At 39.7% G+C, this 22,735-nt stretch overlaps 1 protein-coding gene across 4 annotated transcripts in view; it reads left to right on the top strand.

The window, feature by feature from the left end:
• SCAPER (S-phase cyclin A associated protein in the ER) overlaps positions 1-22,735 on the top strand; it is a 149,383-nt gene that overhangs the window by 77,948 nt on the left and 48,700 nt on the right. For all 4 annotated transcript variants that reach the window (XR_010614523.1, XM_065688122.1, XM_065688119.1 and 1 more), the window contains exon 24: positions 17,330-17,445. Coding sequence is in view for 3 of the 4 variants with exons in the window: in XM_065688122.1 (XP_065544194.1) it covers positions 17,330-17,445 (116 nt within the window). In the remaining variant the exon portion in view is untranslated. The remainder of the gene's footprint in view (positions 1-17,329; positions 17,446-22,735) is intronic.

Here is a 22,735-nt window from a genome sequence, read left to right as displayed (position 1 = left end):
TTCAGAGTGCTGTGTTTGTACAGCGTGTCTTGGTTCGTGGCAAATATTGGGGATTTTTTAATTGATAGCATAGCATTTGCATCTTTTTTTACTGTTTCATCATGGTCACTATGCTGCCAGAGTGCTTTGTGTCTTGTAATGGGGTTTTATGCTCCATTAGGTTGAGTTTTCAAATGGAACATTATGTTTCTTTCTCTCTTTAACCATTAGAAAATACTTCTCTTTTGTATCTGTAATCATGAAAATGAGTTCTCAAGAGAAACCAAATTAATGAAATCTGAGGAGAGGGTTGCATCATTGTGGTTCCGAGTTGGTCTCTGTGAAGATGAGTGCTCTGCTTGATGCTCTCCACAGCTCGGTCAATATGGAACATAATTGCTAATAGCATGTGCTTTTAAATACTAAACGCTGCCTCAGATGCATATTCAGACATGTATTCTGTTAGAAACTTTCAGCTGGTGATCAAGCTTAATAGTGTTTTTAAAAGGGTGATGACATTTTCAGATCTTTGCAGTGTGTTTGTTAATTATTGAAAAATTCATGATTTATTTCAAAATACAGAAATAATATTGTTGGATGAAGCCTAGAAAAAGGTACATTTATTTTGAAAGTTATCTGAATTATGATTGGAGACTGGTTTGGGAAGTGGCGTTATATCCAGCCTCTCAGCTGTGGATATTTTCTGACATTTTATTTTTAAATGAGCCATGAATTGCAGCTAAATGTTAATCATTGATTATTCATAACATTTTATTGCTTGTGGAGTCTGCAATGGGGAATGAAAAGATAAATTTGATAGTGTTAAATAGATATGCCTCATTTTGTTGTTGATTTGGAGTTTTACCCCCAAAACATTGCTCAGCCAGTAGTGAAGTACTATTATATCTGAGTGTCCTAATCAATAAGGTCAGAAAAGATTGATTTCAATAGCTGTCACTGTGTTTACAGCACAGATCATACATAGTCATTTATAGAAGTGGATAGTAATTCTCTTGTTAAGTTGGGAGTCAGGAAATCAGCAGACACATCTTACATGTCAATGGGCGGTGAAAAGAATCTTGATGGTGTCAGTCATCGACTGGGAGGAGGAGACTGACACTGTTAATTGAATTTCCCTGGAGAGCATAAAAATATACCATAATGTGGAGGGAGGAATGAGGGAGTGGGAACCACACAAGCTGTCAGTGTGTGTGAGCTGATAACATTGATTTACCCTTGCTAATGGCCTGGGTTGAATAAAGAATTGCCCTGAGGGAGGACAGAGTTCACTACAATAGATCCTTGCCACTTACTAGAAATTCTTCAGGCTCAGGAGAAGTCGGGCAAAAGTAGTAGAAAATAAAATTGATCCCAAACCCTTCTGTTTTCAGTCATAGTGTGAAGCACTGCATTTTTCTTTTCTTAGTCCTTTACATGGACAGAAAAATGTATTTATACAGTCTCACCGGGAAATAAAGATGTGTTTCACAATCAGTGAAATAAAATGCTGAGCTGCTGTTGGTCACAGTAAGGAAAATAAATACCATTAAATTTCCTGACAAGAAGGAAGGGTTATTCAGCTCATTAGAAGTTCCATGACTGTGCTAAAACAGCATTAAAGAATGGGAGTGTATTATTTATGCAGGTTTCAATCATAGAAAAGCTGCATAGGAAAGGTGGGCAGCCCTGTCTCACTAGGCTTAAATAGAATAGAACAGATAGAATCAAATCAGACTGATGATTCCTTTTTGGAAGTAGTCTGTTGTGTTTCATGGTAATGAGCAAGGCTTTTTCTCACTTCTGAGCTTCTTTTATAATGTGAGAATGTTCTAGGTTGAGGTACGCTTGATTTTTGTGGTCAGACTTGCTTTTGTTTGGCAGGCCTTCCTGCTCTGCTGGACATAAGTGGTCTGCACTTGGGGCTAAGTCATTTCACCAGTATAGCAAGAAGAGTTTGTTTAATCTAAACGAAAAGGTTTTTATTAATCTTTTAGATACTTGAATTTGAGAGATCTGTCTCTCGGGCAGGGATAGCTCTTAACCACTGTACTTTTTGAAGTCCTGTCTGTTTGCTGTAGCACCTTTCCTGCTGAACACAGAATTCATAGCCTGCTGCTGGTTCCCATGCAGCCAAAAATCTACGACTTTCACTTTAAATATGATGCATGATTTGAGTGCTAATAAATGAAAGAGGAGTTGCTGTGCTTTCCTTCAAGTGGTTGTTAGATCTCCAGACACTTCTTGATCTGTACATGTTGGCTTACATTGGATGAAGCTCTACAAGCACTGGAGGTATTGAACCCTCTGCCAGAAAGGCATTTGCAAGTAAGCAAGTCAAAGTGCAGGTTTTGAGGATCAGACATGGAGTATGGCCATTAACTGCATGCAGCCTGTGGTTCATGTGCATTTTGATTAAATAAACATTAAAGGTACTACAAAGTCATAAATCACAATGTCGTTCCAGTTTTAAAGAGATTTGTGCCCCTCAGATCATGTGTCCTTGCTTTCACTAGCAACATCAAGCAGGAGGCTCAGACCCTGATAGTGTGCCATCCTCAAGGTGTACCTACAACATGGACTGCTTAGGTGCTTGTTTGGGTGGGCTCTTGATGGCTGGAAAGCAGTCCTTGGGTTTTGTGCAGTCTCTTATCCTGTCTGGCAGAAGTCCTAGCAAGAAGATACAGTCACTTTCACCTCTACTTTGTTTAAAAGTATATCAAAACCCCAAACACACACAGAGACACAACAGCAAAATGCATGCAAGTATTACCAGAAAGGCCTAGCCTGGTGTGTGTTGGCAGATAGTCATGTGGGACTCTTCAGGCTCTTAATAAGATTCGTAACACTCAGTTTAAGATCTCCCATGAATGGGCCTTCGATGCTAAAAGATCTCATGTATCCTCTTAAAGAAGGCAGTGCTGATGTTTGAAACTGGAGGGTTAAAGCGGTTTTTCTGCCTCAGTTCTTTTGTTTTTATACATGTTCATTCTTTGATGGACTAATGGTACACATCCATCACTGAAGGCAGCAGTGGGTTTCAGCTGAGCAAGGATTAACTGCTCGAGTTTGGAGCACTCATACAGAATACCCTGTGATAGAGAACACTTCCAGAAACCAGTGTATTTAAAGCTGTCCATCCTATTAGCATGACTAGAGGTACAGTTTTAAGTTGCTTATGCTTATATTATTTCTTTCTCGCAGTGAGGATTTACTAATTAAAATCCTGAAATAGTTTTCTACTGCATAGATACTAGATATCACACTGGCTGAAGCCCATACATTTCTAAGGCTGTGAGCCTGACGTGAGTCAGAAGTTACTGCCTCTCAGGTGGTTATCCTTAGACTTGCTGACAGAACATCATTTCCCTAAAGTTCTTCCCAAAAGTTAGTTATAGAGGGTTTTTTGTGGGGATCCAGGTTTTAAAAGTCCTTTTCTGATGTGATTTCACAGAAGATCTTACGGATACACTCCTGAGGAAGGGCTGCAGCCATAGGGGAAGGTTTTGTACATGTCCAGCCTAAGCAGACCTTACAGTTTAAGCTCCATGTCCATCATTAGGCACAGAACCCTAACAAGCAGGATTCCACTGGTTCTGGTGTTCATAAAACATGCTATAATTCTGTGCAGTTTTGAGGGTATCTGTGCTGTTAATCTCCTGTACACTACCTAGGTGCTGTAAAACTCTCAGTAAATAATAGTGAGCCCAGATTCAAGTTGTCAAAGTGTAAAATGGATCCAGAAGAGTAGGAGGCTTTTATTAATTGGGCCATGGTGCTTGTAGTAACTTACTAGGTCTCTTCATGCAAATTTAAAAGTAGCTGCTTTTCAGTAGGGTAAGTTTCAAGATACTTATTTTTATTACTAATTCAGGATAGGAGCCTTGAAACAGATTTCAGGGGGCAAAAATGTACTTCCTTAGAGAAAGTGTAGTTTTGTAACTGAAAAATGGGTGAACCTGAGCTATTGACAGCAATGTTATAATACTTCCTTTTAAAAAATCTTGATGCTCTCTTGGTGACCGTTAATGGTTTGCTTTGTGTTGGGCGATGGTTTTGGTTTTGTGATTTTGAGATAGATTTTTCTGCCTCTTGCTTCAGCAGCCCTGATGTCAGTTATTTACATTGCAGTAAAATGTTTGTCGTAGCTTTCAAATACATGGGGACTGCAGACAGACGGTGTTTATCCCATTGTGTAGACTGTCAGAGATGGCTGGCTTTAACAACACAGGCAGGCCTGCTATTTATATTTTATTCTTTAAACTGTAAGGCCGATTGGGTATGGTGACCATAGCCAGTGTGAAGATTAATAGGCCAGTTTTGGAAGGCACACTGAGTTGCCTGGCCAGCTCCTCCTGATTTTCTTCCTGACCCTCCAATAGCACAAACTCTGAATCATCAAAAGCCAGAGCAATAAAATTACAAACTGTTAAAGACCTAAGGTATGAAACAAAAGCAGTGTTAAATGGAGCATGGGTGAGCTTTTGTACTGCTCATGATAAATGTCTTCAATAGTCTCTGCAGAGATTTAAAATTGTCCACTGTGTGTGTAGGTATATATATATATATATATATGGCATATATTTGCAGACAGAATACAGTTTAGAAGCAAATACTCTATGTGGTAAATACTCAGTGTTGTTACTTCCTTAAGAATACAGTGAGAGCTGTGATTCCCAAACTCTTACACTTTTAATTTTGGTGCTGCCAGAATTTGGGAAGCTGGGTAACTGCATGTTCCTTAGTGCAGCAGAATAGTGGAGCCATCAAAGAGAGAATTGAAAGACACCGAATATAGAGGCTGGATTTCTTTTCCAGAATTACAGAATCCTGGGCTGACTGAAAGGCAGTAACCTATCTTTAAGCTTTCCTTACCTTGCTGTTGATGATATTTGAAGTGGATGTGGCACTATTGCTGCACATAGTCGTTGTTGCTTTGAATAAGTATTAGACAAAATACTGTAATTTGTTATCAAACTTTTGAAGGAAGCTTGAATTCGTAAGCTAAGCAGGAGTGACATAAATAGGTAGTGTATTTTTATGCTAGATTACGTCACTGGAAAAATCAGACTGGCTTTAAAGCACACAGGCCACAGATAGAGATTTGTGGGTTTATTTCATAAATGAAGAAAACTGTCAAATGTGAATTAGAAGCAGCAAATTGTAAACCTAAAATTTGGCTGAAAACAACTGATCCAAGCTTAGCGTAGTTCTATTAATCAGCTATGCTCTTTAGAGGCAGGGATGGTCACTATCTGAAGAAAGCAGGAGTGCTGGCAGCTGGAGCAGCGAGTCAGTAATCTTTTCAAAATGAAGACTTGTCTTTGGAGCATGGAAGAGACAGCTGAGAATAAGACAGTGGCAGAAATCTCTGGTCCTAAACAAAACCTGTGATGATTTCCTCCCCATCCCAAATTATCTTGGTTGGCTTTTATATAGGAGAAGGAAGATGGGGAGAAGAAGACAGCAATAGATGAGGGAATGGAATAGGTTCCTCATTTCAGTAGCAGAGCATTTCTGTAGGCAAGCTACAGTCCCTACTCAATGTTAAGTGTTAAAGATAACTACTCCTCTAGAAAAAATGCAGCATAAAGCCTGATACATGCCTTCATTGAGAGCTGGAGAAACCACAGGAGGTTTCAGCTTATTTGTCACCCTATTGCTACTTCAGAAAAAGCATCATAATAGGGCATTAAATATCAAAAAGGGAGGAAATTACTGGCTTAGTGATTTTACCTAAGTCATGGACTAATGGCTTTACCCAAATTATAGCCACATTGTCTGTATTTTATGATGTCACTTGCATACACACACAGATATGTTATCTGTCATTTAACACACGCAGCCAATTACTCCATATAGCCTCACAACTGATTCGTTTCTCAGTCTAATTGAGGCTTTAAAAAGTTAATTAACGTTTCTGTTTAAGCGTTATTGTAGTAATGAAAAGCTTGATCAAGATGCCAAAACTTCATAGGCATGTTTGTGATCAGGAGGTGTTTGTGTTTTGCTGGACAGTGATTTCTGTGGCACAGCCCCAGCTCTCTTGTGTTTTCTTGTTTACTCAGTATCTCCCATTCCTCCACTAGAGGACACTACTGGCAGAAACAGCAGCTTGTCCTTTCCATCCGTAGAACTGATCGATCTGTTTAGAGGTTATCATTTAATTTTTGGAAGAAAAATACTTGCATAAGATTTTAATTTGGTTAATACTGATGTGACTTCTAATGCCAAAGGTTATTATGCACTAAATTAGTTTGCATGTTAATTGTCAAAGTTCTGTGTTTAGTTATGGCTATGTTCAAAACAGGCATTAAAATGCTGTTGATTTTTGTATTGAACAACCAGGCCACTGTGTTGTTCAGTTTGAGTGCTGCTAAACAGCAGCATGCCTTCGTCTTTCTGGCATTAGGTTCAGCCAGTTCTGTGGCACTTCACATGCCAGTGTGCTCTGAAATCACAGAGCTTTCTATCCTACTGAGCATCTTACAGCAGCAGGTCTCCTGGTTTGGGTGCGTTAGGATACTTACATAGGTAATGAGCATATATCCTGTCAAGACTTAAAGTGTGCAATCATACGCAGTGCTCTATAGGAAAAATAATAGAAGTACACATATGCACAGTATTCATTAAAAGGAAACAATAAAAGGTAGCCACCTGCCCACAGTTCAGCAGGCACATTTATGAGGTGCTGTGGTTTGTGCTCTCTGCCTGTTGTGCTCCTGTGCAGTGCAGCTTGGGGCAGCCAGTCTCCAGTGCTGGAGCAGGAGCTGAGCTTGGCTGCAGTAGCAGCAGTGTCCCAGGACCAGGGCTGGGCTGACCTCTGGCAGCAGCTGGCAGTGCAGATTATGGCTCTTGATGAAGCCCCCCCTGGCTCCACATCACTCCTGTGCCCTTTCCACCTCCACCCTTGCAACACCCTGTAGAGTCCTTGCTGCTGTCATGCTGTAACCTATTGCCTTTCCCTTATATCTGTGATATGTGCCTTTTGGCTCTTAGCCAGGGGAGGATTTTGATAGATAGTGTACAGGTTTATACTGAAAAGCTGCCTTTTATATTGGGCATTGGGCAGTTTATGGCCAAAGTGTATAAAAAATAAACATGCACTCACTATCTTAACTGTGCTTTCATCTTTGGTTTTTGTTCTTTAGGAAAGTAATCACTGCTTTTAATTTGTATCGATTTCCAGAAGTTCTAACTTTATGGCTTATTTCAGCTAAATATACAGTGTATTTCTATAGAAACAGTGGATTAATTGTTCAACTTTGGATACTCCTGCAGTAGCCAGTTCCAGAGCTACAGTGATGAGAAAAAGAGGTTGAGCGACGTCGAAAGTGTGGAGTATGGGGTATTGTACTGTATCTACCATCTTGATTTCATATGGTCCAAGCTGCTGCTACTAGTAGAAACATAAGACAATCTGATCAACTACAGCAGCAGATCTGTCACTAGCACAGTGGCAGTGAGTTCAAAGGGCAGGCACAGGAGGAGCTCTTCGGACAACATTTCCTACCCAAACAGCCTTTCCATGTCACTGCCAGGAAGAAGTCAGTAGGTCACATGGGTGTTATGTGTTGTATGGTGGACAGGGCAGCTTTATATCATCAATAATTCGTTAGCCCAGCGTTTCTATAATCTCTGGATTAACCTTTTTCTCAAGCTGAACATACAAATAGGAACATGTTAGTAGAGGTCAGCCACAGAATATTTTTTAACTTGTTTGCTGGAAATGGTATTAAAAGGCAAGTTCAGTTCAGAGATAAGCTCTGCAGTGTGCTTATTCCAAGATTATTCAGAGGTTAATGTACTGTGCACAGTGGGGGTAGTTGATATCTGGTTCTCTGGGATGCAGTTAAATGTTGTTAGCTTCCAGTGCACTTAGGCTGTACTGCTTATGGCCTTTTACTATCAGATCTGGCTTTTTTTTCTTCTACATCAGTTTAGAACTAATACATCATATCAGAATGTATATAAGGGAGGTATATATATATATTTATATGTGTATATATATATATATACACACACTCCAAGTATGCAGAGTTTCTTCAGTAAGCATTTACAAGACAAGAGATATATTTTAATACCATTAAAGTACAGGCACTGATTTCTCGGTGATGAGAAAATGCCCTACGCAGGCATATTTCTGCTAATGAGCAGGTGCCAGTTTGGAGATCATGATAAAGTAATGATTATTACAGTTTATGAAGAAGTTACGTTTTTATTTCATTTAGGCCGCTGGTGTATCTGTTCAAATATTTTGTTGAAAGTATTTTTAACATTTGACATCTGATTTGAGCCATCACTTCGACTTGAGAATGTATCACCTAGGGGTCTGTGTTGTCTGTTCTCACATTTGCAGTCCTTCACAACCCCACATTATTCCTCAGCCCTGCAGTCCCTTGTTGCAGTCCTGTAGATGGGGTGATCCAAGAGGTGACAAGATCCAAGAGCGTACCCAAGGCAATCAGTGTGAAAGCTGGGGTTAGAATTTACATGCTCTTGACTGCATTTCAGTCTTTAAACAACCATCGCTCCCTCTTGTGTCTCCTCCCACATAATTTTAATAGCTTTAGGTTTGCTTTCTTGCACTGGTTTTTATAGTTGAGGTTTAGCTGAAATCAGTGCTGCTTTCAGTAGTGAAATGACAGCCACAGGGGTGTAAGATTCAGTTTTGGAAGAGATCTGTAACTAACGTTCCTACTCACTGGACAATTTCTTGTCAAACAAACTACTGAGAGAGAACAGGACAAGATCATATAATTGTGCTTTTTATATACATGTTTGGGAACTTCTGTTCATGAGATTATTCAGAAGAAGTCTAGATGGCCTTAGCTAGTGGAGCCACCATCTATGGAGGAGCTAGGAGCAGTTGTTCCCAGTGTTAGAGATGAAAACCTTTATCCTTGCTTTCCTCCTTACTAGATGCCCTGGTATTTATAAATAGAACAAACATGTCTCTTTAATAAGCACAAATGCTGCAGTGCTCAGTGCTGTCTTTTGCAATATCTACAAGGACAATTCTTATTTTTCCAAGCAGTATTGTCTGTTTGCTGTTCAACTGCTTAGGATGAGTGAAAGCAGCTAAACAGGTAACATGGAATTCAGTAGTTTACCTTTACCTGTCTTTTCTTTACAGCTTTCACTGACTCTTGAAACATCACAAACAGGACTGTGAGGGTCTTGTCCTCGTCACAGGAAGTGTTGTCTCTCTGTGATTTTACTGTTGAACTGAAAAGACTCTGCAGAGCTTAATCCTGTCAATTGGTTCATCTTATTCAATAATACAGTGATCCAGTAAGGATCCCTATCCAGTATGGCTTACCTTGAAATACGGGCAGAAGTTTGGAAACAGAAGAATGAATAAAGTGTATGGTGTGCATAGACAGAACCAAAATTTAGGAGCACAGGGTATTTAGTATTTGCAGGGCAGGCTTAAGAATCAATTTCTTGGGAGTGGTATTGTCCCTAGGCCTGGGATAATTTGAAGTTGCTTGTCAGTAATGTACTTTCAGAGAGTACAATAGTAAATACCTCTTCTCTTTTATTTTCCATTTAATTAAAAAATAAGCCTCATTTTTATTGTTGCATTTGAGCCACTTTCTTTTTCGCCCTTTCTTTTTGTTGTACTTACATATTTGTCTTCCTTTCTATTAAATGTAAGACATGGCTTAGAGTCTTTAGTACTTAGAAGCTTTAGTACTTTCATGGGAGTGTGCAACTACTAAACGTCATGCAGGGAGTGAAACAGCTTCTGCAAGATAAGGCCCCTTTAGCTACCTGCCATCTCGAGTGCTAGGTAATAACCATCCTCTCCTGCATGAAGCCATGGAGATGAGTCTGCACGGAGCGTGAACTCAGAAACCAGAGGAGCTGCCTCATCTTGAATGCTTCAGAATCAGCTCCAAGGCTTCAGAGTCTCCTCCATACCTCCCCCCAGTGGTATGCAAATGCTTCTGAGCCAGTTCTTGCTCATGTTTTAATTCTGAACTAGCTTCCCATTGAGGTTCAGTGCTTGAAATTCTGTTGTGGGCAAAGTCACTCATGTTTGAAAACCATTTGAGATTTTCAGGTGCAATGGGCTGTTGTTGTTAATACTGATTTCACTAGAGAGAAGTATTGCAGGGAACAAAAGTGCCTATTTTAATAGAAACTATTATTTTGGTATACTCTGCAGTGATTTTCATTGTATAAAGTTATATGTCTGGAGGACTAATCAAAGAGTGTAGGTTTTCTGCCACCACAAATGTATCTGTGGTTTCTGTGTGTGTGAAGATGTACTTGTGTATTTCAAAGGGGGGAGAGGGGGAAAAACAACAAGGAAGAGCCAGCTCAGGATTCAGTTGTCTGGTTTGTTGTTCTAAGGTAGCTTTGAACTGCATTTCTTAGCCCCTGGCGTTTTAGATAGAATCTTCAAACATGAGATAAAAGGAAAGAAGAAAATTCTGAAGATGGATTTTAACTGTTATTTTACTAATTAGTTATTTCTTCCATCAGTGAGCAGTTCAACAAGTGTTGAATAGAGTTGCACAAGTTCAGCGTGTTCTTTCAGAAACAGAAATCAGAATGTTTCAAAGGGTTTGGGTTTCCTTCAGAAATAGTTTCTTCTGAACAGTTTTAGTTCCTGAGGTCTGTTCAAACAGGTTCTCCAGGTCAGCTTCTTACTCAGACATATAGTAGGCAGGACTAGCAGAAAGTGTTGTTTTGGCTAATGCAGGAGAATACTCTTTTAAATCTACATAGAAAAAGGCTGGTCTTAGAAGGAAGGTTTACGCGGGAGTATTTAAGTTCAAAAAGATTTCAGATGATCAGAATGTGGGGTGCTGAAGTTACAGAGAACAGCGATGGTAAAGCTGGCATTAAATCATTTCAGCTGTTAAAGCTGCATTATTTCTGATTCTGCTCTACTTATTAACCAATAATAATGCTTTAACAGGAGAAATGTATGGAAGTGAGTACTTTGGTCCAGGACATTGGATTCCACCCAATAACTCTTGCACCAAATTAATAAATTATGATTTAGCTAGGATCATATTTTTCTAGGAGATAATCAGGTTTGATTTAAAAACTTCAAATGATTGAGAGTCGACTATATCCTAAGTATATTATGCTCATCATTAATTACTCTTGGCATGAAAAAAATAATTTTATTCTTACCTGAACTCATCCAGTTTCAGCTTCCAAACATTAGCTGTTACTATGCATCATCAGAAATCTTCTTCCCAGTCAGGTACTTCCGCACTGTGATCCCATGATGTTACTACTTTCCCAGCATAAGGTAACTTGTACTTCTCTTGTGTCTCACGGTGAGGCGGGTTTCTCTGCCCTTGCATCTTCTGGTTTACAAATCTTGCAGTTTGCCAAATGTCCTGTGTGATGGGGACCAGCAGCCCAGGACAGAGGTTTTAGTCTCACTTCTGCCCTGGAATGCTCTACACAGAAACCAAAAGCTGTTATTAATTCATGGCCATTTTATTTCCCTCTGTGTTACTTTGTATTGCCTACTGACTTACATAAAGAAATCCTAGATGTTTTGTCCTGATTTGGTTTTATTTCAGAAGCATACAGTTTATGTTAACTGCTTTAATGAGTTAAATGAAACCCATAAAAGTAGCAGTGCAGGTCAGTTGGCCTTGTCACCTATTTCTTTGTTGACCGCATTAGGTATAATGAGGCATATGTGTAAATCGCTCTTTCTTTTTTTAGCTGTGTGTATTTTTTCTGTACCAAATGTCAGATAATGGGATTAAAACATTATTTTGAACTTTCTATTTAGTCTGCTAATTTTCAAATTTGCTAACAGTGTATCATTGGGTAAGTGGTGCTTCTGCAGGTGCCACAGATGCCAAACCCTGATAAAATCCACCCTATCTTGTTAGCGAACACACAAACAGTTGCTCCCCATCTGCTGCCTCTGTCTGAAAGGTTAGGAAGCCCTTCCTTCTTGATCACAAAGGACATAATTATTGTCTGTGGAGGAGTCAAGTACAAAGACAGTTCATCCAGTCTGACCGCTGCTACACTGCAGGCCACCAAAGATTAACAGCTGCTTCTCCTTTGATTAGGTTAGGTAATAACAGTTACTTTAGTTAATAATTGGATGGATTCCCAGGCCATGTAATTCAGGTTTAGGCTGTCATTTTTTGCTGGCATGTAGCTGAGCTGTATTATTGGAACAGAGCCTGTAATCCTATTAGTCAGTTGTCACTCAAGCCGTAGGAGAGGAGGAAAGGGGAATTCAAATCCATTAAGGTGTTGTACCAGGTAGGTAAATAAGTCAGCCACGCTTCCCCAGTGTGCAGGGAACTGTCTTGACTGTCATAATGAAAGAAATAATTTTAAAAAGATTGATTTTAAGTTTCTTAAAATGTTTAATTCATAATTAATCTGTAAAATGGTTAGATGGTTTGTTTAATTGTTATTTCTGTTTCCCTTGCCACACGTGCATTGGTGTGCGCACACTCTCTGCTAAAGTTACTTGATTCATGCACTCTTCTGGTGAAATTAGTTGTCATGTGCTCTAAATGACGAGTCTATAATGGTCCAGAGATTGAAAATACATGCTTCATATCGCATCAGCTGTGTTGGCTTTCCTCCTGTGCAAATATGACCACTGTATTTCACAATGATAGGCCTGAGAGGGATAAACAAGACTTTTCATGTGCTGGCTTTAAGTGCTACATAAGCTGTTCTGAAGACTAAGCCTCTGTTATTGTTTTGCTAATGGTTAAGACACATTAGGTGGCATCCCCAAGGCTTTTGTGCCTTCTCCTCTCTGTTAAGAAGTGGCAGTAATAACCATTTTTGCCTACATGATCATTTGTCCCTGCTCTCCTTCGTGCCTTGAAATCCTTCTGTACTTTGAAATCAGTTTAAAAATACTATTTGTAGTTGTGAGTTTCTGAAAATACGAATGAAGAAGCCAAATTTTTACACAGTGTGTGAAAACCAGATGTTTATATATTGTCTTTTGTTTAAGAAATATGAATCCTGTAACATTGATCGCCTTTGGTAAATAACCTTCCCAGTCTGAATATGCGGCCACTTAAAGACCAGTTTCTATGGTGAAACGATGAAATGGGTTTCATAAACATCTAGCTAAATAATTTGGGCGACTAAGTTAGAAGTCTGGGGGATACTTTCAAGCAGCCAAAATGTGCCATTCTGGTTTATGCTCTTTTCAAATAGGGATGTAGTATTTACTCCCTGCAGAGTCTGTCATTTTTCACCGTCATGTAGTGCCTAATTTGCTCAGTGTTTTGGCTGCTACCAGAGTAAAAGTTGTGGTTCCCTGAACGGGTCTTTCATTTTGACAGAGATTCAAATAGGGACCAATTTAAATAAGGGCATTATTTAGGCTTTGAATAACTTACGTGCCTCAGTGTACCTCTTTTGAATTTCTGTTTTGTTGTACGATGTATCAGCTAATGTAAAGCTTTAGCACTACAGAACATTCAGTGAGTTTGTATTGTATTTAAAGGATATAGCTTAATTTTGGAAAGGCAGATAAACTGGGTAAGATGGCCTGCTCCTGTATGTTTATACTTTAAGAAATATTTCTTTAGGTGAATATACAAATACATCAAACTTTGAAAATTGTCTCAAATAGGAATTAATTCAGGCATACTTTAATTTGGTATTGTTTGGCTGTTATACTTCAGAGATAGAATAATACTTATCAACATTGGGGAGGTTTAATACTGTTCATTAATCATAGAATCATAGACTGGTTTGGGTTGGAAAGGACCTTAACCTTACCTAGCTCCAACCCCCCTGCCATGGGCAGGGATGCCTTCCAGTAGATGATGTTGCCCAAGGCTGTGTCCAGCCTGGCCTTGAACACTGCTAGGGATGGAGCATTCCTTATACACAGCTCATCAATATGAAGGTTTGTAGTGTGGATAGCTGAGGGATTCCATGAGCACAATTCCTTTTTACTCCATTTCCTCTGGTACAGGTCACACAGTATTCACTCTGAGAACATCAGTAATGCAATATTCAAGTGACTCTTCAGGCCCTTTGTGGCTAGGGCACGTTTTCCCTTCAGTTCCCATGACCTCTGCTGACCCAAGGCCAAACTCAAGGTGCTGTGCCTGAACCTGGGATTTCCGATAGCAGGATGCTTGCCTGGTTACCACGGGCATTCACAAGCACCACGTACCAGCAGTTACTATGGTAATCAGCATTGCCTTTCAACAAAGCAGGTTAAAAGCTATTAAGAGTTCTCCATCTTAAAAGAATTCTTGGAGATAAATATATTAAATATCATGCCGGAAGTAGTGTACTCATAATCCCTATGTGGCAGTTTTATATTCCTTTGTAAGCACAGTGAACAAATACTGTACTCATGCATCTTCCCCAATTTTGCTGCTGGTTTGTTCCTTCCTTTTACTGAAGGTTTTTCCCCTCTCTCTTCTGTGCACATAGTTAGCGATTTATTTCCCTGATGGCTATACATCAAAATGCTGATTAATTTTTATGAGTAGTCTAGAGAGGAGAATAGTAGGACATAAGACTAAATCCTGTAAAACTGGGAGAAATTACAAACTCGCTTCTGCTTCATAGGAAACTGTAGTAGTAAAGGAAGTTCATTACAATTTAAATATGTACTTTGCAAAGTATACTTGTATTTTAGCAAAGTATTAGACAGGATTGAAACAGGCACTGTGAAGAGAGTCTATCTGTAAAAGGAGCAATACTCCAGATTCAAGTGGAATGAAAGCATGCAGGAAATCAAACAGCTTCATAATGTTAATATTCTTTTTAAATAGATACGTGAAGATTTCCTCTCAGAAATAGGGAAACATTACAGCTTCTTTCAGTGTGGCTCTGGTGACTGATCTGGGGGGGAAGTTCCTTTCTGGACGCTTCATTATTGGGTATTTATGCAGAAAAGAGGAGTTCTGGAAAAAAATCACAGATAGGAAGAGTTTCCATGAAAAAAATAAAAGGATGCGTTTAGCATTAATGAGTTTACAGAGTTGAGAAACAAGCCAAGTAGGAAAGTGTAGCAGTGTGTGATTTCAAGGATGAAGTAATTACTGAAGGGAGAAACAAAACGAGTGCAATAAAATGGGATATAACTCAGAGTAATGGGATGAAATAGAGAAAGGGCATATTTGGTCTAAATGACAGGCAAGACTTCTTCGCCACAAGTGCTAATAGGTTGTGGCATAATCTCCCGTGAGAAATAGGGAAAGTGAGAAGTGGGAAGTGCTTGGCACATTCAACATTGGAGTAGCGCTAACAAATATGCTGTAGCAAATAAATCAGCAGCGTCACATAAATGTCTTTCCTGTTGGTGTGCTGCAGTGCCAGCATGCCAGTCACACACAAATCCTCATGCACATTTGTCTGCACTGGTTATTATGCGTGTCTCTTGATTGCCAAGGAAAATGCAGCCGTGAAATAACAAAATCTGTCTTTCTACTTGTGAAGTTTAAAGCTGAAGTGAAAATCGATACGTTGGAAAGGCCCCGGGCTTGTGCTCTGCAGCCCTGGTGGAGCAGGGGAGGAGAGGAGAACGTTGGAGAACTGTGGCCTTGAGCCAAGGTGCTCCGCTAATATGATCTGATTTGTGGCAGGACTGTTCCTTTGCTGCTTGGCTGTCTTTTCCTTACGGGTCCATCAGCAGGTCGATGGAAAGCATTGGAGGGTCAGTGCTTACTGCAGTTACCCCGGGCACACTGCAGTGTGAAACTTAAGTAGTATATAGATGTTTGCTTGAAAGAAATGTCATGGAGAGAAAGTTGCATGATTTAAAAGTAAGATATATACTGTTGTATTCATGTATTAATGTCTAATTCCCTTCTAAATAAACCATATTTTGCTCAATTTTGTTTCCAGTTGTTCAAAGAAAGATTTTACTGCCAGAGTCACTAGGAGTTTTTTCTGTTACACAACCTGTTGTAATATAATACATTCTTTACAGACTAATAATGATTGTATTTTTTCCCACTTGCCAAGTGCCTGCAGAACTCAGGGGGGAGGGAAGGGGAGAAAGAAGTTATTTCTTATTAACTAGAGTACCTTCACCATTGACAAAATCAAGCTGATTAAATACAAACTGCCAATAAAATTAGACAAAATGAGCAACTTAGAAGTAGAAAATAAAATGCTCTTGCTTGCTTTATTTTAGACTGTAGGAGATAAAACCTGTTTTGCAAGGAAGGAAAACATGAGTAAGTTCTAAACTACGGGACCTGCTCCAGCCAAAACTCAGTAATTTGCAAACTGTAAATTCAAGGATGGTATTTAAGTGTAAAATTCTGCTAAGTGGAAGTTCAGAGAGGGCACCTAAAATGAAGAAAGACTAACTTAGAAAGCTGGAACACATGCAAAACTAGTTGGTACTGAATCGTTCCATTTATAACCAACAGCACAGCATAACAAAAGCAAAACAAACGAGATGTGTCATACCTCAAAGCTAAAAATATTCATTCTGCTACATTTTTAATAAGCTGCAAACAGTGGATTAGACAGAGGACCTGGGAGGGCAGTAAGCTGGGAGCTGCCAAAGAGAGAAACTACAGCAGTCATTGATGTGCCATCTTCAGGGTTTACCTCTGTAGTTTCCTGTCCCTGAAGCACTACCAAAAATCACATCTAGATTTTTAACCTGATTCTTAAACTCTGAGCAATTACTTCGAGAAGACAGAACAGCTTCTATCCTCACCAGCATCTGTCAGGCCACGTTTCTGCCTTCCCAAGATTAAGGATAAAACAAGGTATCTGTGATCTGACGGGTGACGCTGTCAGGCTCTCTTCCAGATCAGAGACTTGACTTGCGAGGTCCACGTTCTTGTGAAGTGTGTTAACCAGGTGTCATCAACCAAAAGACGGTACTTGTGTTTTAAAGGGATCTGCCCAAGCTGTTCTATGCATACAGTGAACAAATCAGTGAACAAGCCTGGAGGCTGTCTCCTTAAAGAGTTCGATAAAAAGAGGAAGTACCCAGCTAGGGATTGTCTATAGTCTTTAAATGATATCCAAAGCTATAAAGTATAGCTACAAAGATACCAGCAACAGATCAGCATTAACTTAATTGAAGTCTCTATAAAGGTATGTCATTACAGAAAATACGGTATTCAACTGTCTCAGCTGTAGAGTACTGGATATGTGTGCATAATCTTTGAATAAAATAGCAGCTGAGAATTTCAACTCCTACTCTAAACAATGCTGTTCCCTGTGCACTTGCGGTGAAATGCTCCTTTTCATGGGTGTTCAACATGATAAATCCAGGTATTGAGAAATTGCCACATTGACGAAACTAAGGACAGCTGTCTACATGGCGTATCTTCCATGTAGGAATTTGTTTAACTGATGTTGCTTCTCTTCTGTGTGTGTGTTTCTCTAGAACACAGCAGACCAAATAGCGTTTCGAGCTGCGGGAGGACTGACTGCCCTTGAAAGTGTTCTTCAAGCAGTGACTTCTCCCACCAATTTGAATGCAGTTTCCCGGATTCCTTTTAAGTAAGTATGATGGGTCCTTCATTTGCCACTTAGAATCACCTGAATGTGTGTTTCACATCTGCTGCTTCACTGCTTCTCCTCATAATCCAGTGTTAAACTTCAAAGAAGAAAGTCACGCCATATTCTATGCTGCCATGGAAGGTCAAAGACATTTCCACTCAATGTTTCTAGCTTTTTGCTTTCGTTTCTAGCTATATTTGAGCAGGAACATCCCTCATTGTACAAAATGAGAAAAGAGGCAAAGCTGTATTAAACAGAAGAGGTATGTATCTTTTGAAGTTAGTCCGTAAAGACGTCTAGTGGGAAGTGGGGGAATTTTTTGAAGGGTTGTAATTCACTGGAGTCTGAATGCTTTTAAAGTGAAGCGGTTATAAGATGCTCCTGCCTGAAAGGGCTTCTACAAACAGGTAAGTCAAAATTCTTGTGGATTACAGGAATTCCTCTTTATAGCACATCAGAATAGAAGGATTTAAATGTCTAATCCCTAAAAAAAAGGTGGTGACTAAAGTGAATGCCTGTAAAAACTGATAACTCAAAAGCATGCTTTTTTCCCTAATCTCTAATTGAAGTTTTTATCCATTCAAAAACATATGTGTGCTCTCAGAGCAGACCTAGGCATGGTTTTAGTACAAGAGGAACCAAGCCCAGGATATCTTGTGTGCCATTGTCATAATTTTTGTGTAGGTATATTTTAATATAATAATTGGAATTTAAGCACTACAGTGTGGGGGTTCGTATTAAAACTGTCCATTAATATGTTATGGGGCAGGTGTGAAGTGCTAGAAAAGAGCATCAAGGCATACAAAAGCATTGCTTTTAGTATCTTGACTTCGCTCTTCAAAGAGAATGAAACTACTTTCCTGCTGAGTCATGCAGAACGCACTTGCTGCAAATGCGACCCGCTCCACTGGTGAGCAGTCCTGAGCTGGTCCTGTGGGGAGCAGCTCAGCAGCAGCCTTTGGCCTCCTTAATTTGCAGAGACTCTTAATTCTGAGTTACCCTCATCAATGTGGGATCAACTTCTCAAGGGAAAGGGCTGCTCTAAAACTTAAGGCCACATGGATAGCTTAAAATTAGCTTTACATTCTTAACAGTCTACATCTTTTATACCTCTTCAGATTTTGTTCTCTCATTTTAGGAATAGTCTCACTTTGGCAGTATTCATTGAGGAGGTTTAGTAATATTGCATTTATGTCACTGAAAACATAGTGTTTGAAACTTGTTAGGGGGTATGAAGATGTATTAGTTCTCAAAGGAACTTGTATGCTGGTAAATAAAGCCCCATGTCAGCTACATTTGTGTAACAGAAGAAACATGAGGAGATTTATCGGAGGTGCTTCTCTGTACGACACTTACTGCCTATCCGGTACCTATTTCAGACCAGTATAACTGGTTTCTCAGATTCCTGAGCCTATTCATGACTGAATTATAAAAAGAATTTTGAAACCCTTGAAAATTTCTGTAGACCTTGTTTTATTAGTGCAAGTTTTCAACTCTTTCTGTTTCCAAAAGAAATTTCAAGGCAGGAAAGAGATTAATTCAGACTGTTCTGACAGTTTTGTATGGTAAAAAATGTAGTGAAGAGTTTAGCTCCATTCCTGAAATAGAGCGTTCATTCAACATTACAGCAATTGTAGTCTGCAGTTTGTAGGCAGCCGAAAGTACTGGAGTTTGGAAGGTTTACATCAGGAATTCGACGCAGGATTTTGCTTTCTAAAGCTAACTGCTCTTGCAGGTTTTTCTGTAAGACTCTTAACTGCTTGAGTCTAACTCAGAGTCTGCTGGAAGTGTCACAGTGAACTTGGTGTTGCTGCAAACGATGCAGGCCCTTCTGTATTGTAATTTCTGGGGTCACCTTTCTGATAGAGAACATAATCTGTGCAGAGTCTGCAACTCAGCTGTCGAGGGCAAGCTGCAGTTCCAGAGGGTGGGACTTCATATGAGCAGTTTGAAACAGGCAGGGACGTGGCTGGTTTAGATGAACAGTGTTAATGTGTATTAGTATGGTCTTGCTGAAAGTATTTAAGAAGGTCTTCAAATGTGTTGCTTTAAATACAGAATGTTTGAGAGAGTTTCAAAGCCAAAGGATAATCATAGAATATATTTTGTTCTTTAAATGAGGAAATGTAGCACATTTCTCAATTTAAGTTTGGAAATTAGTTTGAAATTGTTTTTCTGTCTTTTGTGCAAATATAATTTACATCCTGACTTCTTAAACTTTTAATCTAGAGAAATAGCAGTTTTCTCTGTTTAAAGATAGAGCAAAGCCATGTGGAAAGAAGTTGAAGTAAGACATCTTCTTAATTTTCCTTGCTTTGCTGAAGGACACTGCTGTACTGAAGATTGTTTGTGTGCTTTTGCAGTGTATGAGTTTGTGCTCGTCTTATATTGGGAATTCATCCGTTGTTTTGTGATGAGGATAAGCTATTTACAAGTAGGTGAGGAGATTACATAGGCTATTACCTCCATCTCTCTTTCTCCAAAATCCTGGCAGTATGGTGCAGCTCAGAACTTTAATCCCATGTCTACAAGATAAAGCTTTATTATCAGAAGATTTAACAATATGCCTGTTGTTTTGGACTACCCTCCAGATTGGTAGCTAGACCAGCAGGACAGCAAATGTCGTGAAAAAGATGTGACATTTATGAGTCAGATGATACATTTGGTGTTAGGGCAATTTTTCTCTCCTTCAAATAAATCACTGAGAAAGGAAAAGAGAAAGCAGGGGATTACAGTAAATTTTATTATTGGCATTAACATACAAATTAGTGCCCAGCCACGTTATTTCTTAAGGTAGCATTTGTAATTTCCCTGAGCTTGTTCAGTTCTCCACAAAATAAGACGTACTCAGCAGAATCCCAAGAGCTTTCAGAGTCTTATGGTATTTTTCTTATGCTTCTACTGAAAACCAAGTAAGAGCTGCAGAGCAGAACGACTTAAAATCTAGACCAGAAAATCAGTCTCATCCCCTGCATTGCTTTGCATATTTGCTATGGGCAACTCACTCAGCCCTTTTGTGCCATAACATGTTACTGGCGTTGAGAATTGTAACAAATCTGCTAACAAATGAGGTTTGTAGGGTTTGTTTAATTAACATTTGTGAAATACTTTGAGTTCCTTGGGTTAGCAGCATTTTTAAATAGAAATTAGTAGGAATTGTGTAGGGAACAAAGGAGGACTTTTGTTACAAGTTAAGACATGATTAAAGTTGGGTTTATTATAATGTGTCTTTTCTACTCATACAATTTCTTGCATCATTGACTTAAAGCAAATATTAATGGGGTAAAAAAGCTTGAACCATAATTACACATATAAAAAGCAGAAAACAGTGCTCACGTAATATTATGGATGGGATTGATACAAATTACTTCTTTCAGTAAAAACTGTTTTGAGCTGGGAACTGATTTTATAGCTTGTTCTTAATAATTTTTACATGGTTTTATGAGCATACATTTGTTAAGCTGTGCTGTTACAATTCATTCAGTTCTACAGCTGGTGTGGCCAGCAGCTTGAGGGAGGAGATTCTCGCCCTCTATTGCTCTCTGAGCAGACCCCCGCCTGCAGCCCCGATCCAGCTCTGGGACAACAGCACAAGAGGGATGTGGAGCTGTTGGAGTGGGTCCAGAGGAGGCCATGGAGATGCTGCAAGGGCTGGAGCAGCTCTGCTCTGGAGCCAGGCTGAGAGAGCTGGGCTGGGGCAGCCTGGAGAAGAGAAGGCTCCTGAAGGGAGACCTGAGAGCAGCTCCAGTGCCTAAAGGGGCTGCAGGAAACCTGGAGAGGGGCTTGGGACAAGGGCCTGTAGGGACAGGCCAAGGGGAATGGCTTGAACCTGCCCGAGGGGAGACTGAGATGAGCTCTTAGGCAGAAGCTCTTCCCTGTGAGGGTGCTGAGGCGCTGGCACAGGGTGCCCAAAGAAGCTGTGGCTGCCCCATCCCTGGCAGTGCTCAAGGCCAGGTTGGACAAGGCTTAGAGCAAGCTGCTCCAGTGGAAGGGGTCCCTGCCCGTGGCAGGGGTTAGAACTGGATGAGCTCTAAGGTCACTTCCAACCCAAACCAGTCTGTGAGTCTGATTCTGTAGGATCTTTCACAAGTTTTTTTACATTAAGTGCAAAACAGTCTTTCTTCATTTCTTGTAAGGTTATTATTCCCTCTAGAGAAACGCTCATTGGAAACTAACAGTTGCTACAAGGGCATAACGATACTATAAAGAGAATGAATAGGGTGCAAGTTCAGCATGTGAAACCTGCAGCATCTGTCTATTTCCATATATATATACACACACACACACTCTTGCTGCCTGTCTCAGAGCTGGATTTCAAGCTCTCGGAGCTTAAGAATAAAGCAGTGTTGCTCTCCTGTGCAATATAGGAACAAGTTTTATTGTTGAAAGGAGCTGTGTGAAGTGTTATGAAACACTTGGATTGAGAACCAGATCTCGCAATGAAACAATTGATAGGCCAGGAGCTGGGCAGTCAGTGATGCCTTGATTTTTATAAAGCAAAAGTTGCAAGCTCTCCTCCACATAGTCTCATGCACTGGGGTGGGTTAGTTCTGGGTATTTGGATACTGTTCTTGCCCTGGTATTTTGAATAAAAATTACAGTTGGTCGGCTTGTTTCTGTCAGGCAAACTGAGGGAAGTGAAGATCTGCTAGCATAAAACAAAATCACATATATATAAACTGTTGAGATCTAGCTTGAAAACGTTGACTAGAATGAATCTTCCTGTTTCTTTGGACTCATCTAAAATAAATATAACAAGCAGATGCATGTTTTTGTGTAGTTTAAAGACAGATTTATTTTTTGGATCAAAGTTTGTGTACCATAATGAGTGCTTTTATAATTGGATTTACTCTAGAGGAAAGCCTTACATCAGAGGGCAGACTTACTGTGTGGTTTGAGTATACATGCTGTCTAACATAGCTCTAAAGCTGATTTGTGGGTGTGATACGAAGTTTAGAGCAACACCAGTAATCAATAAACAGCTGCTTTACATGAGGCTCATACTTTACCAGTTCAGCTGATTTGAATATCTCTTGAGATAAAACTTTTGGAATGAAGAGCTTTCAACAGGAAAAGAAACGGTAAGAAAGGTCTTGAGTTTTTCACCGCAGAGAGTTTAAGTGGTGGTTAAATAAAGTTCTGGCTTGACATTAGCAGCACTGCGCTTGTCTCAGAGGCCTTGTGCAGAAATGGTGACAGTTGACAGCTGTTGTTCCCTTAATAAGATTAAAGCAAAGAAATTAGTTGTGCTGTCTTTAATCTGCCATTTAACACTGCGAACCACCTGGGG

Source organism: Lathamus discolor, chromosome 8 (genome assembly GCF_037157495.1).
Source record: "Lathamus discolor isolate bLatDis1 chromosome 8, bLatDis1.hap1, whole genome shotgun sequence".
Classification (NCBI taxonomy): Eukaryota; Metazoa; Chordata; class Aves; order Psittaciformes; family Psittacidae; genus Lathamus; species Lathamus discolor.
This window is presented reverse-complemented; position numbering and strand designations above follow the sequence as displayed.